Raw genomic sequence first — 15,361 nt, forward strand, 5'->3', positions numbered from 1 at the left:
ATCTGGACCCATGGAAAAGAAGTCCTTGAGGAATTCCACCATGATTTCAACAATTTCCATCCCACCATCCACCTCAGCCTGGACCAGTCCACATAAGAGATCCACTTCTTGGACACTACGGTGCTAATAAGCAATGGTCACATAAACACCACCCTATACCGGAAACCTACTGACCGCTATTCCTACCTACATGCCTCCAGCTTTCATCCAGACCACACCACACGATCCATTGTCTACAGCCAAGCTCTACGATACAACCGCATTTGCTCCAACCCTTCAGACAGAGACAAACACCTACAAGATCTCAATCAAGCATTCTTACAACTACAATACCCACCTGCTGAAGTGAAGAAACAGATTGACAGAGCCAGAAGAGTACCCAGAAGTCACCTACTACAGGACAGGCCCAACAAAGAAAATAACAGAACGCCACTAGCTATCACCTTCAGCCCCCAACTAAAACCTCTCCAACGCATCATCAAGGATCTACAACCTATCCTGAAGGACGACCCATCACTCTCACAGATCTTGGGAGACAGGCCAGTCCTTGCTTACGGACAGCCCCCCAACTTGAAGCAAATACTCGCCAGCAACCACATACCACACGACAGAACCACTAACCCAGGAACCTATCCTTGCAATAAAGCCCATTCCAACTGTGCCCACATATCTATTCAGGGGACACCATGATAGAGCCTAATCACATCAGCCACACTATCAGAGGCTTGTTCACCTGCACATCTACCAATGGGATATATGCCGTCATGTGCTAGCAATGCCCCTCTGCCATGTACATTGGTCAAACTGGTCAATCTCTACGTAAAAGAATAAATGGACACAAATCAGACGTCTTATAACATTCAAAAACCAGTCGGAGAACACTTCAATCTCTCTGGTCACTCCATTACAGACCTAAAAGTGGCAATTCTTCAACAAAAAAACTTCAAAAACAGACTCCAACGAGATAGTGCTGAATTGGAAGTAATTTGCAAACTGGATACAATTAACTTAGGCTTGAATAGAGACTGGGAGGGGATGGGTCATTACACAGAGTAAAACTATTTCCCCATGTTTATCCCCCACCCCCACCGTTCCTCAGACATTCTTGTCAACTGCTGGAAATGGCCCACCTTGATTATCACTACAAAAGGTTCTCTTCCCCACCCTCATCCCCCCCCCCCCCCGCTCTCCTACTGGTAATAGCTCATCTTAAGTGATCACTCTCCTTACAGTGTGTATGGTAACACCCATTGTTTCATGTTCTCTATGTAATAATCTCCCCACTGTATTTTCCACTGAATGCATCACATGAAGTGAGCTGTAGCTCACGAAAGCTTATGCTCAAATAAATTTGTTAGTCTCTAAGGTGCCACAAGTCCTCCTTTTCTTTTTGTGAATACAGACTAACACGGCTGCTACTCTGAAACCTTTTAAAAGTGTGTGTGCTGTAGAGATTTGCTAAAGAACATTTATCTAACTAAAACTGTGATCAGATAGAGTTAAAGGCTTGGCTTAAACAAGCACAAGCAAAGATCTTCGTAACTAAGGCTGAAATCAGAGTGGCTGAATCAAAACTCTCGATCCAAATAGCCCCAAACTTTGCAGCATTGAAATCTAGATCTGGTTCTAAATTTTGCAACTTGGATCAGTCTCTAGCTGAAATGCTCCTGTAAATTACCCTCATTGTACTTAAGTATTGGATTGCATCTGTTATCCAAAGTAATTCATTAATGGGATTCCTGCAACACTATGGGGAGATGGAACACTGTGTATGTGTCTCTGCAGTAGTTTTCAATGGACTATCCATTCATTAGGGAAAGGTGGTAAACTCCCTGTGTAAAGGCTGCAACAAGCTTCAAATATAAAGCTGTTTTGCCCCGTAATATTTTGGCTTGGAAAATAGGTTTGGTCTGGAAAATGCCAGATTTACCCTGAAAACAAATAATTATTCTTGTTGGCTTGTTTTCTGCAAAGTTTTTTTTAAAAAAAAAAATCACATTATTTTTGAGTGAGAGGCCATTTAAATATACCTTGACTGGAAATTTTATTTTTTGTCTAACATCCGTTTCAGTCCCTCTAACTCAAAAACAGCTGGTTAGTTATCCTCCAAGCTTTCTAGAAAATCTCCTTAAGCTCCTGGGCAGCTATAACAGAAAGAAAACAGGTTGAAGTTTAAGCAAAAATATGACTAGGTTTTTTGTGGCTATCCTTGGGCTCTGTCCTGTTCCCAGTGACTTCAGTGGGAGTTTATTTACCATTGCTGCCTTCGGGAGCAGGTTCAGGCACTGCATGAGCATGTTATATTCTATGGGCTGTTGGTTGCTCCTTAGAAAGAGCATAAGAGTGTTTATGTAGATATCTTCCTTTAGCTCTTGCACTCAAGTCCTGTGCCTGTTAGCAGACCCCTACTGGACCCTCCTGCTCTATCTCAGAGATAAGGCTCTTTTCTCAACTCTGTGACAAATTTTCTATGTAATCTTTAGCAAATCACTTAAACTACATTCACGGGTTACCTGATCTGGAAAAATGACTTGTACGTGTTCTCCATAGGTCAAGGGAGCCTTTTAGTGGGAGAGGCAGGAGTAATTGTTTTGCTAGATCTTGGAGTTTCCTCTTACAGAATGTGTCATCTATTTGAACAAACACTACTTTTTTAAATGGATTTTGTTTTGTATGTTGAGATCCACTGGTGAAAGAACAGTATTCACTCTCAGGCAGAGCGTGAAGCTGCAGTGCAGCCTGGGGGCAGGGCGTGTGGCTGTGGTGTGGCTTTAAGTTCTTTTTGTGCCCTCTTGATCCTCAGCTGCTACAAGCATGGGACAGGTCCCCTCCCCCCCCGCATAATTTACACAGGCTCTCTAAGCTTAGCCCTAGCCCTATGAGCCACAGTCCAGAATCTCTACAGTTGTTCCAAATTGCAGCCCCACCCCAAACACTCCCTCCCTGCCCTTGGCATGCCTCCTGACAATCAGGGCTTGCAAGGGGGTCCTTGGAGGAGAGCCTTACAACTGTCCTCTGCAGTGCCTCTAATGAGGGAATCCTTCCCATGGCCTGACACTGAACTTTTGGAGGTCCTTTACACCACTTTGGCCCTCTTGCTTGGTGTAGAGGGGCTGGAGTGGAGGTGAGGGTCCCACCCAGAGCTTTTGTACATTACTTTATACTTGATGTGAATAATTTGTTTATATATGAGGTGTGTAATGTCCTTGCTCTTAAGTGCTTAGGTTTTGTAGATGATGTGCTAGGTAAGGACATATTTGCCAGTCAGCACCCTTGCAGGGGAGGGAGAGTTCAGTGGTTTGAGCATTGGCCTGCTAAAGGCAGGGTTGTGAGTTCAATCCTTGAGAGGGCCATTTGGGATCTGGGGCAAAAATTGGGGATTGGTCCTGCTTTGAGCAGGGGGTTGGTCTAGATGACCTCCTGAGGTCTCTTCCAACCCTGATATTCTATGATTATTTTTTGGTTTTGGAATTTGATTTAAGGTGAAAATGTTAAACACCTAACTCCATATGTAGATATCTAAATGAGTGGCCTGACTTTTGGTGGTGCGGAGCATCTGCAGTTCCCACTGAAGTCAGTGGAGTTGCCTCTATTTATGTCACATAGCCACATTCATTGCTGGGTTGTTTTGCACAATTATAGCAAGAACAGAGTTTAGGTTGGGGGGTCTCTAAAAGATGCTAATATGAGCACAACAATTTTTCTTATGCAGGAAGCAGGAAACTTCATGAGTTTTCATTTTGAGTTTCTAGCTCATGGCTACAATAGTTGTCAGAATCCCTAGGCTGCCCTCTGAGGCAGGAGCAGATGCAGGCTGCAACACAGGCTGGCTAGAAGCAGAATCAAGGGCAGCCTGTCAAAACTACTGGCAATGGGAGTGTTCGCAACCAGGTAGTGACATTGAGCAGACTAGAGAGACTGCTTCCTGATATACCTGGGTGGGACCTCACCTGTGGTTTGGCAGGACCCTGGTTGAATGGCATGGGGCGTATCACAAAACCTGCAGTTAATTGCCTATGATGTTTCATCTGACTAAACAGGCTCAAGCTCAGAGGTCACGCAGGGGATGACTCAACGTTCTTAAGCAAGCTCAGAGGTGCAGCACGTGGTGGGATTTATCTCCTTTTGGACACAGTCACATCCAGAATGAAAATGAGCGGATTGTCTCAAATCAGTAGGTCTCTCATGATTGGTGGAAGACCAGTGCCTTTGTGCAGCCTTTCCTAGATCATTGTTGACAAATCTATCATTTCCATCTAGTAATGAACTGCTAACCTGCCTTTTGTTCCTAATATACTTTTTTTAAAAAATCCTTATTGTCCTTAACTATGCAGTCCATAGATTTTTCCCTTTGTCCTTCTACTTCCCTTATCAATTTTTACAATTCCTAGTTTCTAATTAATATTCATTGTTTATCAACTTCCCCTTTCCTCCATTTGTTATATATTTAACCAGCGTAGCCTCCTTTTTCTTCTTACTAGAGACAAAAAAAATTTCTTAAGAAATTCCCAATTATAATTCACATTTTCTGTTTAAATTACTTCTTTCAGATGATTTGGCTCATAGCTGTTTTCAACTTTATGAAATTGGCCATTTTAAAGCAAAAGTGTATATATATTGTACTCTCCGTGTGTGTGTGTGTGTGTGTGTGTGTGTGTGTGTGTGTGTATGTATTACTGGGTTGGACTTTATTATACTAGCACATAACAAATGTAAATCATGATCACCTGCACCTAAGTAACCACTAATTCTTAGTTATGTGATCATCTGTCAAAATAAGTTATAATATAGAATTTGCCCATGTTGGATGCAACACTTTTTGAGTTAGGAAATTATCTACAATTTTCAGAAAGTCCAATGACCTTTTAGTACTGGCAACATGAGACCGCTAGCGTATGTAGATAGACGTATCCCATGATAACGTAGGGTTATGGGGTTTTTTATACACCTTATAGACAGATGCTTCAGTAAAAGTTTCATGTATCTCACAATTAAGCGATAAGATGTAGCAAATGGGCACACTTCAGAAAAGACGTTGTTTAACACTGAATGCAACAATTTCAGTGGATTGGGTTGTGCTCTATAATCTAAACTATAAAGCAGTTGTCAAAGTTCAGGACAACTGCACCTGTAGTCCACCTCGGTGGTTCCAGCAAGGGCACCTACTAGAGGCTCCAGGCTCCTTTAGTTCTCACCTCTCCTGAGTAGAGACCTGCATCTCTTCCCCCTCCTGAATGGAGTATTTCAACGCTACACATTTCCCTGCCTACACACTGAATCCCACAGCAAGTAAGAATGTCTAAGCAGGCCAGCTTTGCTTTTCTCCTCAAGGATAGTAAACGGCATAATTGCCCGCTACACAGTTAAGTTACTGCATCACTCTATAAACAATCACATTTATTCTTAAGGTAAAAGTCTTTGAGAGAAAACATATTGAAAGCAATAAAAGAATCTACATGCATGCTAATAAACTTACCAGAGATCATTCCCTCACTCTAATTAAGGTTCTGGCTGGTAAACAGTCCTCGAAGCCACAACCAGGGGATTTTCTGTGGTCACAAGTTAATAACAGGTTTCCCTCAGAGCAAGCACTCTTGCGAATCTGTATGTCTACACTACGAAATTAGGTCGAAATTATAGAAGTCAGTTTTTTAGAAATCGTTTTTAAATAGTCGATTGTGTGTGTCCCACACAAAATGCTCTAAGTGCATTAACTCGGCGGAGTGCTTCCACAGTACCGAGGCTAGCGTTGACTTCCGGAGTGTTGCACTGTGGGTAGCTATCTCACAGTTCCCGCAGTCTCTGCTGCCCATTGGAATTCTGGGTTGAGATCCCAATGCCTGATGGGGCAAAAAACATTGTCGCGGGTGGTTCTAGGTACATGTCATCAGGCCCTCCTTCCCTCCCTCCCTATGTGAAAGCAACGGCAGACCATTGTTTCGCGCCTTTTTTCCGGAGTTACCTGTGCAGACGCCATACTACGGCAAGCATGGAGCCCGCTCAGATCACTTTGGGAATCAGGAGCACATTAAACACCACATGCATTATTCAGCAGTATATGCAGCACCAGAACCTGGCAAAGAGAAACCAGGCGAGTAGGCGATGTCAGCGCAGTGACGAGAGTGATGAGGACATGGACACGGACTTCTCTCAAAGCACGGGCCCTGGCAATGCAGGCATCATGGTGCTAATGGGGCAGGTTCATGCCGTGGAACGCCGATTCTGGGCCCGGGAAACAAGCACAGACTGGTGGGACCGAATAGTGTTGCAGGTCTGGGACGATTCCCAGTGGCTGCGAAACTTTCGCATGCGTAAGGGCACTTTCATGGAACTTTGTGACTTGCATTCTCCTGCCGTGAAGCGCATGAATACCAAGATGAGAGCAGCCCTCACAGTTGAGAAGCGAGTGGTGATAGCCCTGTGGAAGCTTGCAACGCCAGACAGCTACCGGTCAGTCGGGAATCAATTTGGAGTGGGCAAATCTACTGTGGGGGCTGCTGTGATGCAAGTAGCCAACACAATCAAAGATCTGCTGATATCAAGGGTAGTGACCCTGGGAAATGTGCAGGTCATAGTGGATGGCTTTGCTGCAATGGGATTCCCTAACTGTGGTGGGGCCATAGACGGAACCCATATCCCTATCTTGGCACCGGAGCACCAAGCCGCCGAGTACATAAACCACAAGGGGTACTTTTCGATAGTGCTGCAAGCACTGGTGGATCACAAGGGACGTTTCACCAACATCAGCGTGGGATGGCCAGGAAAGGTGCATGACGCTCGCATCTTCAGGAACTCTGGTCTGTTTCAAAAGCTGCAGGAAGGGACTTTATTCCCAGACCAGAAAATAACCGTTGGGGATGTTGAAATGCCTATATGTATCCTTGGGGACCCAGCCTACCCCTTAATGCCATGGCTCATGAAGCCGTACACAAGCAGCCTGAACAGTAGTCAGGAGCTGTTCAACTACAGGCTGAGCAAGTGCAGAATGGTGATAGAATGTGCATTTGGACGTTTAAAGGCGCGCTGGCGCAGTTTACTGACTCGGTTAGACCTCAGCAAAACCAATATTCCCACTGTTATTACTGCTTGCTGTGTGCTCCACAATATCTGTGAGAGTAAGGGGGAGACGTTTATGGGGGGGTAGGAGGTTGAGGCAAATCGCCTGGCTGCTGGTTACGCGCAGCCCGACACTAGGGCGGTTAGAAGAGCACAAGAGGGCGCGGTGCACATCAGAGAAGCTTTGAAGACCAGTTTCATGACGGGCCAGGCTATGGTGTGAAAGTTCTGTTTGTTTCTCCTTGATGAAACCCCCCGCCCCTTGGTTCACTCTACTTCCCTGTAAGCTAACCACCCGCCCCTCCTCCCTTCAATCACCGCTTGCAGAGGCAATAAAGTCATTGTTGCTTCACATTCATGCATTCTTTATTCATTCATCACACAAATAGGGGGATGACTACCAAGGTAGCCCAGGAGGGGTGGTGGAGGAGGGAAGCACCAGGAGGGGTGGTGGAGGAGGGAAGGACAAGGCCACACAGCACTTTAAAAGTTTAAAACTTATTGAATGCCAGCCTTTTGTTGCTTGGGCAATCCTCTGTGGTGGAGTTGCTGGGTGGCCGGATGCCCCCCTAACGCGTTCTTGGGCATCTGGGTGAGGAGGCTCTGGAACTTGGTGAGGAAGGTGGTTGGTTACACAGGGGCTGTAGCGGTGGTCTGTGCTCCTGCTGCCTTTCCTGCAACTCAACCATACGCTGGAGCGCATTAGTTTGATCCTCCAGCAGCCTCAGCATTGAATCCTACCTCCTCTCATCACGCTGCCGCCACCTTTCAGCTTCAGCTCTCTCTTCAGCCCGCCACTTACTCTCCTCAGCCTACCACCTCTTCTCCCGGTCATTTTGTGTTTTCCTGCACTCTGACATTGTCTGCCTCCACGCATTCGTCTGTGCTCTGTCAGTGTGGGAGGACACCATGAGCTCAGAGAACATTTCATCACAAGTGTGTTTTTTTTTGCCTTCTAATCTTCACTAGCCTCTGGGAAGGAGAAGATCCTGTGATCCTTGAAACACATGCAGCTGGTGGAGGGAAAAAAAAAGGGACAGTAGTATTTAAAAAGACACATTTTATAGAACAATGGGTACACTCTTTTACGGTAAACCTTGCTGTTAACATTACATACACCGCACATGTGCTTTCATTCCAAGGTCGCATTTTGCCTCCCCCCACCATGTGGCTAGCCCCTCCCCCTCCCCGTGGCTAACAGTGGGGAACACTTCCTGTTCAGCCACAGGCAAACAGCCCAGCAGGAACGGATACCTCTGAATGTCCCCTTAAGAAGAGCACCCTATTTCAACCAGGTGACCATGAATGATATCACTCTCCTGAGGATAACACAGAGAGATAAAGAACAGAAGTTGTTTGAATGCCAGCAAACATACACTGCGATGCTTTGTTCTACAATGATTCCCGAGTACGTGCTACTGGCCTGGTGTGGTAAAGTGTCCTACCATGGTGGATGGAATAAGGCTGCCCTCCCCAGAAACCTTTTGAAAAGGCTTTGGGAGTACATCCAGGAGAGCCACAAATGCCAGGGCAAATTAATCATTAAACATGCTTGCTTTTAAACCAGGTATAGTATTTTAACAGGTACACTCACCAGAGGTCCCTTCTCCGCCTGGCGGGTCGGGGAGGCAGTCGTGGGTGGATTTGGGGGGTACTGGCTCCAGGTCCAGGGTGAGAAACAGTCCCTGGCTGTCGGGAAACCCAGTTTCTCCGCTTGCTTGCTGTGAGCTATCTACAACTTCATCATCATTATCTTCCTCATCCCCAAAAACTGCTTCTGTGTTGCCTCCATTTCCATTGAAGGAGTCAAACAACACGGCTGGGGTAGTGGTGGCTGAACCCCCTAAAATGGCATGCAGCTCATCATAGAAGCAGCATGTTTGGGGCTCTGACCTAGAGCGGCCATTTGCCTCACTGGTTTTCTGGTAGGCTTGCCTCAGCTCCTTAAGTTTCACGCGGCACTGCTTTGGGTGTCTGTTATGGCCTCTGTCCTTCATGCCCAGGGAGATTTTGACAAATGTTTTGGCATTTCGAAAACTGGAACAGAGTTCTGATAGCACAGATTCCTCTCTCCGTACAGCAATCAGATCCCGTACCTCCCGTTTGGTCCATGCTGGAGCTCTTTTGCGATTCTGGGACTCCATCATGGTCACCTCTGCTGATGAGCTCTGGCCAGCGTGGCAAGCTGAAGGTGACCATGCTAATAGGAAATTGAAATTCAAAAGTGTGCGGGCCTTTTCTTGTCTACCTGGCCAGTGCATCTGAGTTGAAAGCGCTGTCCAGAGCGGTCACAATGGAGCACTCTGGGATAGCTCCCAGAGGCCAATACCGTCTAATTGCATCCACAGTACCCCAAATTCGACCCGGCAAGGCTGATTTTAAACGCTAATCTTCTTGTCGGGGTGGAGTAAGGAAATAGATTTTAAGAGCCCTTTAAGTCAAAAAAAAGGGCTTCATCGTGTGGACGGGTGCAGGGTTAAATCGATTTAATGCAGCTAAATTCAACCTCAACTCCTAGTGTAGACCAGGGCTTAGTCGCTCCTTTATCCACTTTGGGTCTTTGAAACGTCTGTGAGTAGGTAATCAGCCAGATCAAAGGTCCCTTCTTCAGAGCAATGCCTCAAAAGGCTGAGTTCTTGCATAACCTGATGCTTCAAAGAATTTTAAACAATGTGCCAGACAAGAAGACACTTTCAGGTCTAACAAAGTAAAGTGAGTTTCCTAGGAGAAAGGGAGGGGGAATGCAAATTCCCACCTTTGGACCCACATTTTGGAAGCTATGTCCTGAAGACAGAGCCATTATCTGGCTGATTACCTATTCACAGTCTCTGCATATCAAAGACCCAGGCTATGTAAAGGAAAGGCTAACCTATGCATAGGTGTTCTTGTTCTAAGCAAAAGGTGTAATGAACTTGTAACCATAGAAAAACCCGTGTGGGGACTGATGGACTGACTCCTACCACAGCTTTTTTTGGTGGTGGGGTGATAAGCTTATTAGCACGGACGTAGGCTCCTTTATTGTTTCAATACTTTATTTTGTGCAATGCTTTCACCTTAAGAATAAATCTGCCTGAAAAATCCCTAGTCATGACGGACAGAGATACAGATCTGTGACCGAGAGAGAGGTGATGGCGGGGGAGCCATGAGCCTAAAAGTGGGTGCCCCTGCTGAACCACAGAGGAGGAATACAGGTGCAGTTGCCCAGAACTGTGACTGTGGTAACTATTGACTTATTTGTAAGTGAGAAGCTGGTTAAATTCTGTCCATCTTCAGTCTAAACTCTCTTCTCTGACCTTAAACTTCCCATCCCCAGAAGAATGCATTTTTCTTCTATATATTTTTCTGTTCTCTCTCTCTTTTTCTACGGTTTGCTTTATCATTGATTTAAATACAGTTATGGCACTGTTCAACAAAGTCCATAGTTTTGATAAATTTATGAGACTTCCCCTATGACCACAAGAAGAGCTCTGTGTAGCTCAAAAGCTTGTCTCTTTCACCAACAGAAGTTGATCCATTAAAAGATATTATCTTATGCACGTTGTGTCTCTGATATCCTGGGACCAACTCAGCCACAAGAACACTGCAAACATTCCCTTCATCCTTGCAATTCTTAGAGAAAATCTATTTAGTGAAGATGGACTTCTGGCAATGATGTCCAGTATTTGTCAAGAACTTATGGTAGCTTTTTTAAAATCTAGGGGATGTAATTTGAATAGTCTGGAGTAAGAAAAATCCTACAATAGCTTTATTTTGTGCTGATGTTGGGCTGGGCCTTTTAGAGCTGCAAAACTATTATTCGGGGGCATTTAGTTTTGTAGTAGGATGGTTAACTTTTGTAATGAATACAGAGAGTCAAAAGAATAAGCTAAAGCTAAGAAGACAGAAGTATAAGTTTGGCCCAAGAAAACCAGTGAAAGAATTTGATCCTAATATAAACTAACAAAAGATGTTTGGGTTAAAACTAAGTTTTAAAGTAAACTTACAGGCACTTCAATGGAGATCTGACAATTTGTACAAGCTGAAGAATTGCTCCTCAATATTTTTCCCACTCTGGTTATATTCTGAAATTCCTATACATCCATGTCTAAACCAAATTCAGGAATGAGGCAGTATCAGTTGAAATTATGCAGAGGACTTATTCAATGTCTTTTATTTATTTATCCATTAAACAAATGAAAATAGATTTTAATATGGCCCAATGGTTAGAGTGCTAGTCTGTCAGATGACCAGAGTTCAATTCCCTCCTCCACCACTGATTACCTTTGTGACCTTGAGCAAGTCACTTAATTTCTCGGTGCCTCCATTCCCCTCATCTGTCAAATGGGAATATCACTGCCCAGCGTCACAGGGGTGTTGTGGAGATAAATATATGAAAGACTGATATATCCAGATGCTATGGTAATGGAGCCCATATATTGTAAATACCAAAGATGCATGTTAATATTAATATAACTTGTCTTTCTACTATATTTAGGCCTACATCAACTCCTGCTAACCAAATAGTTGTGGAACGTCAGATGTTTGAGATACAGACCAGCCACAACATTAGCAAGCAGAAAATCAACCCACAAAACTTGGGAGAAATTTGGACCCAGGTCTGAAAACTTTGCGAATCAGGCCCATCTCTATCTTCTAGAGAGATCCACAGGCTGATTTCCTGTGACATGCATGTAGTCATATAGGTACCTAAAACATCTCTCTCTTATCTCAAATCTTAAACCTGCCACTGGCTGGTGAACAATTTGGGAAGTCTGTTGAAATGCACTGGTGGTGGACCACAGGTGGGACAGTGAAGTGTATGACACACATGCCAAACCAGTGAAAAAAAAAAGAAGCAGAAATTGGGCTTGTTTTTGGCTTAATTGGCTTCTGAGTTGCTTTTTGGCTAGTATTTGGCATGTAGCTAGTTGCTTGTTGTAGCTTTTTACTACTTTTTTTTTTTGATCAGCTCCCAGCAAGCAGAGGGCACGGGGGGGGGGGAGAGTAAGGGGGTGCATAGCGGGCGCACCACAGTCCCAGACTGCAGGCCAGGGGATCTAGTTACACATAGAGTGTTGGAGTTCTTAGGGATTGGCTTGTTTTGAAATGGGATTAGCTTGATTTTTTGGCTTATCGTGAAAGTTGGGGTGCTCATTTATGGCATGAAAGTTGGCAACTGTGGTGTATGACAAATTGCAATGCCATGTGATAGGCAGCAGTGCTGGGTGGGTGGGTGTCTGTAAAAACGTGTATTCCCTTAGCTAAGTCTAATAAATAAGAGCTTTGAAGTTACTACGCAGAAAAGAATTAATTCAGCTAATCTTTTATCCAAAAAATATAAATAAATTCCTCCATTTTTTTTATCTTCAAAAATAGTGGGGGAGCTTGGACCCAGTCCCCTTGTTAGATCTAAGATTCCCAAGGATGCTTTTGTATTCATTGAGTGGATTATAGATCCGTTTTATTTTACCTGGTGGTTAGAGGAGATCGAAGCTGGGCCCGTCCTAGTGGGGGACCGGGCGGATCCTGCCATTCGACCCCCTTCCCCAAGGGCTCCTCCCCGCAGGGGAGGCTGCAGGATCCGCGCCGCCATCCCTGCCGGGGTGCGCTACACGCGCCATGGCGAGCGTGCCTCGCCCGCGCTTGCCGCAGAGCCTGGCCCAGAGAGCGGAGAGGCAGCCAGAGGGGCGGCGCCGCTGCCCCGAGGAAAGCCGCTGTGTCACGCTGCACGGGCAGAAAGCAGCCACTTCTCCCGCGAAGGGGGAAGCTAAGCGGGATGAGATCCTCTGCTGGCCTGGCAGTTCCCCGGAACCGGACCCTGCCCCCCCCAGCCCCACAACCCCGCGGCTACACCCCCCGCTGTGCACCATCCCCAGCCCCCTCATCCCCATGGCAACCACCCGCCCCGCCGCCGCCGCCCAGCTCACCCCCTCGGCGGGCGGGGGCGGTTCCGGGCGGGCTGGCCCCGCCTGTGGGAGGCCCCGCGGCGGGCTGGGTCTGCCTCGCTCCGAGTCGGCAGGCGGCGCGGCTTGTCCCTCACTCTGCTCCGAGCCCAGGCCCGACCCGCCGCGCCCTGCCGCTGCTCCATGGAGGCTTATCACAAGCCCGACCAACAGGCGCTGCAGGCCCTGAAGGACGCGGCCAACCGGCTGCGCATCAGCTCCATCCGGGCCACCACCGCCGCCGGCTCCGGGTGAGTCCGGAACTGGGGCCTGGCTGCCGCCCCACACATCCCCGCGCACCCCGCCCCTACACGCTGCCGCCCCACACATCCCCGCGCACCCCGCTCCTCCCACCCCTACACGCTGCCCCGTCCCGACCCCCTGCCGTGCCCCGACCCCCAGCTCTGCTCCCTCGTGCAGCCTGGCGCCCCCCCCCGCTGCCCCCTCGTGCAACCTGCCCCCTTACCGACCCTTCCGCTCTGCTCCCTCGTGCAACCTGCCCCCTTACCGACCCTCAGCTCTGCGACCTCGTGCAAACCGCCCCCTTACCGACCCTTCCGCTCCGCGACCTCGTGCAGCCTGGCGCCCGCTGCCCCCTCGTGCAACCTGCCCCCTTACCGACCCTTCCGCTCTGCGAACTCGTGCAACCTGCCCCCTTACCGACCCTTCCGCTCTGCGAACTCGTGCAACCTGCCCCCTTACCGACCCTTCCGCTCTGCGACCTCGTGCAGCCTGGCGCCCCGCCCGCTGCCCCCTCGTGCAACCTGCCCCCTTACCGACCCTTCCGCTCCACGACCTCGTGCAACCTGCCCCCTTACCGACCCTTCCGCTCCGCGACCTCGTGCAACCTGCCCCCTTACCGACCCTTCCGCTCTGCGACCTCGTGCAGCCTGGCGCCCCGCCCGCTGCCCCCTCGTGCAAACTGCCCCCTTACCGACCCTTCCGCTCTGCGACCTCGTGCAGACTGACCCCTTACCAACCCTTCCGCTCCACGACCTCGTGCAAACTGACCCCTTACCGACCCTCAGCTCCGCGACCTCGTGCAACCTGCCCCCTTACCAACCCTTCCACTCCGCGACCTCGTGCAACCTGCCCCCTTACCAACCCTTCCGCTCCGCGACCTCGTGCAACCTGCCCCCTTACCAACCCTTCCGCTCCGCGACCTCGTGCAAACTGACCCCTTACCAACCCTCAGCTCCGCGACCTCGTGCAAACTGCCCCCCTGCTGACCTCTTCGTGCAGACTGCCCCTCTGCAGTCCCCCTACCTCTGTCTCCTCGTGCAGACTGCCCCCTACTCAGCCTCTATCACTGCCCCCAGTCTCAGGCCTTGTGTGTAATTTTTCCCTGGCCCCCTCCTTCTGCCCCTTGCGTCAGTCATCCTAGCACCTCGCTTCTCTCTTCCTCTGTTCTCCCACTTTCCCAATCTGCAGGTCACCTGGCCAGTGAAATGAAGCAGGCCAGATTCTGCCCTCTGGTATATCTGTGCACTGGCCATTACAGTTTCTGGATTTGAGTTCAGTACGGTCTCACTGGAGTAGCTGAAAGCAGAATTTGCCCCTTGATTTGCCACTTGACTGAATTACAAAATCTGCAGCAGGTGACTGCTGAGCCATGTGTAAGCCATGCAGTGCTGCATGCTATTTCTGAGAGCAGCATGCTCCTGTCCTGGGAGCAAATACACAATATGGGGTGGGCAGAACTGAGAGAATTTTCATCATCAGGAGATCTGGAGTTTTGAAGCAGTTGTATTTCCCAAGCTTGCCATGAGCAAAGCTTATTATATTAGAATCACTGTGAGTATCAAGTGAACTCGTTGGTTCAGCTCAGTGAAGCCCTTTCTGTAGGTGCAAAATGTAGCATTTGAGAATTTGTATGGGACCATTTTTAGCACATATCAAAAGACCCAGTGCAAAACCTAATTCACGTTAGTTCTTCTGCTTGTATTAAGTTCTGTAGTATGTATGTGTGGGTGGGGATATATGTTTATGTGTGGGTGGGGATATATGTTTACATGGTGCTTAATTTGTGCCAGGGCTGAACCCTGGCAATCTCAGCTTGGCGATTCATAGCCCTGGCACCTCTGGGCTTACTGCATCAGTTATGAATGTAAATGAATTGCTTGAACCCCCGGATTTCCTTCATTACAAATTAAGCACTGTGTTTACATGTGGATTAGAGGTTCATGCAGGGTTGTGGATGTGCAGTTTTGGGTGGAAGGTTGTACGGTATTGGGGTATATGCAAAGGTTTAGAGGCAAGCTGTGGGGAGAATGGATGTTGATGGGAGATGGGTATATAGGGAGTGCATGTGTGTGATGAAGATAGCGATAAAAAACCTTTCATGTTGGGGATGTTGCTTCAAAAACTTGGCAGTTTATTGATCA

At 47.6% G+C, this 15,361-nt stretch overlaps 1 protein-coding gene and 1 long non-coding RNA gene across 2 annotated transcripts in view; one reads left to right on the forward strand and one right to left on the reverse strand.

Moving 5' to 3' along the window:
* Nucleotides 1–7,404: 7,404 nt before the first annotated feature.
* LOC311524435 lies at nt 7,405–12,859 on the reverse strand. Its single transcript, XR_014712557.1, has 2 exons — nt 12,506–12,859; nt 7,405–8,069 (listed from the first exon to the last, which is right to left on the reverse strand). It is a non-coding gene; the product is annotated as an uncharacterized lncRNA (long non-coding RNA).
* Nucleotides 12,860–13,010: 151 nt separating this feature from the next.
* Nucleotides 13,011–15,361, forward strand: part of TKT (transketolase) — a 38,290-nt gene continuing 35,939 nt past the window's right edge. The window contains exon 1 of the mRNA XM_084635532.1: nt 13,011–13,228. Within this exon, the coding sequence (XP_084491658.1) occupies nt 13,122–13,228 (107 nt within the window). The 5' untranslated portion in view covers nt 13,011–13,121. The remainder of the gene's footprint in view (nt 13,229–15,361) is intronic.

Source organism: Lepidochelys olivacea (assembly GCF_965140295.1).
Source record: "Lepidochelys olivacea isolate rLepOli2 genome assembly, chromosome: 7".
NCBI classification, from domain to species: domain Eukaryota; kingdom Metazoa; phylum Chordata; order Testudines; family Cheloniidae; genus Lepidochelys; species Lepidochelys olivacea.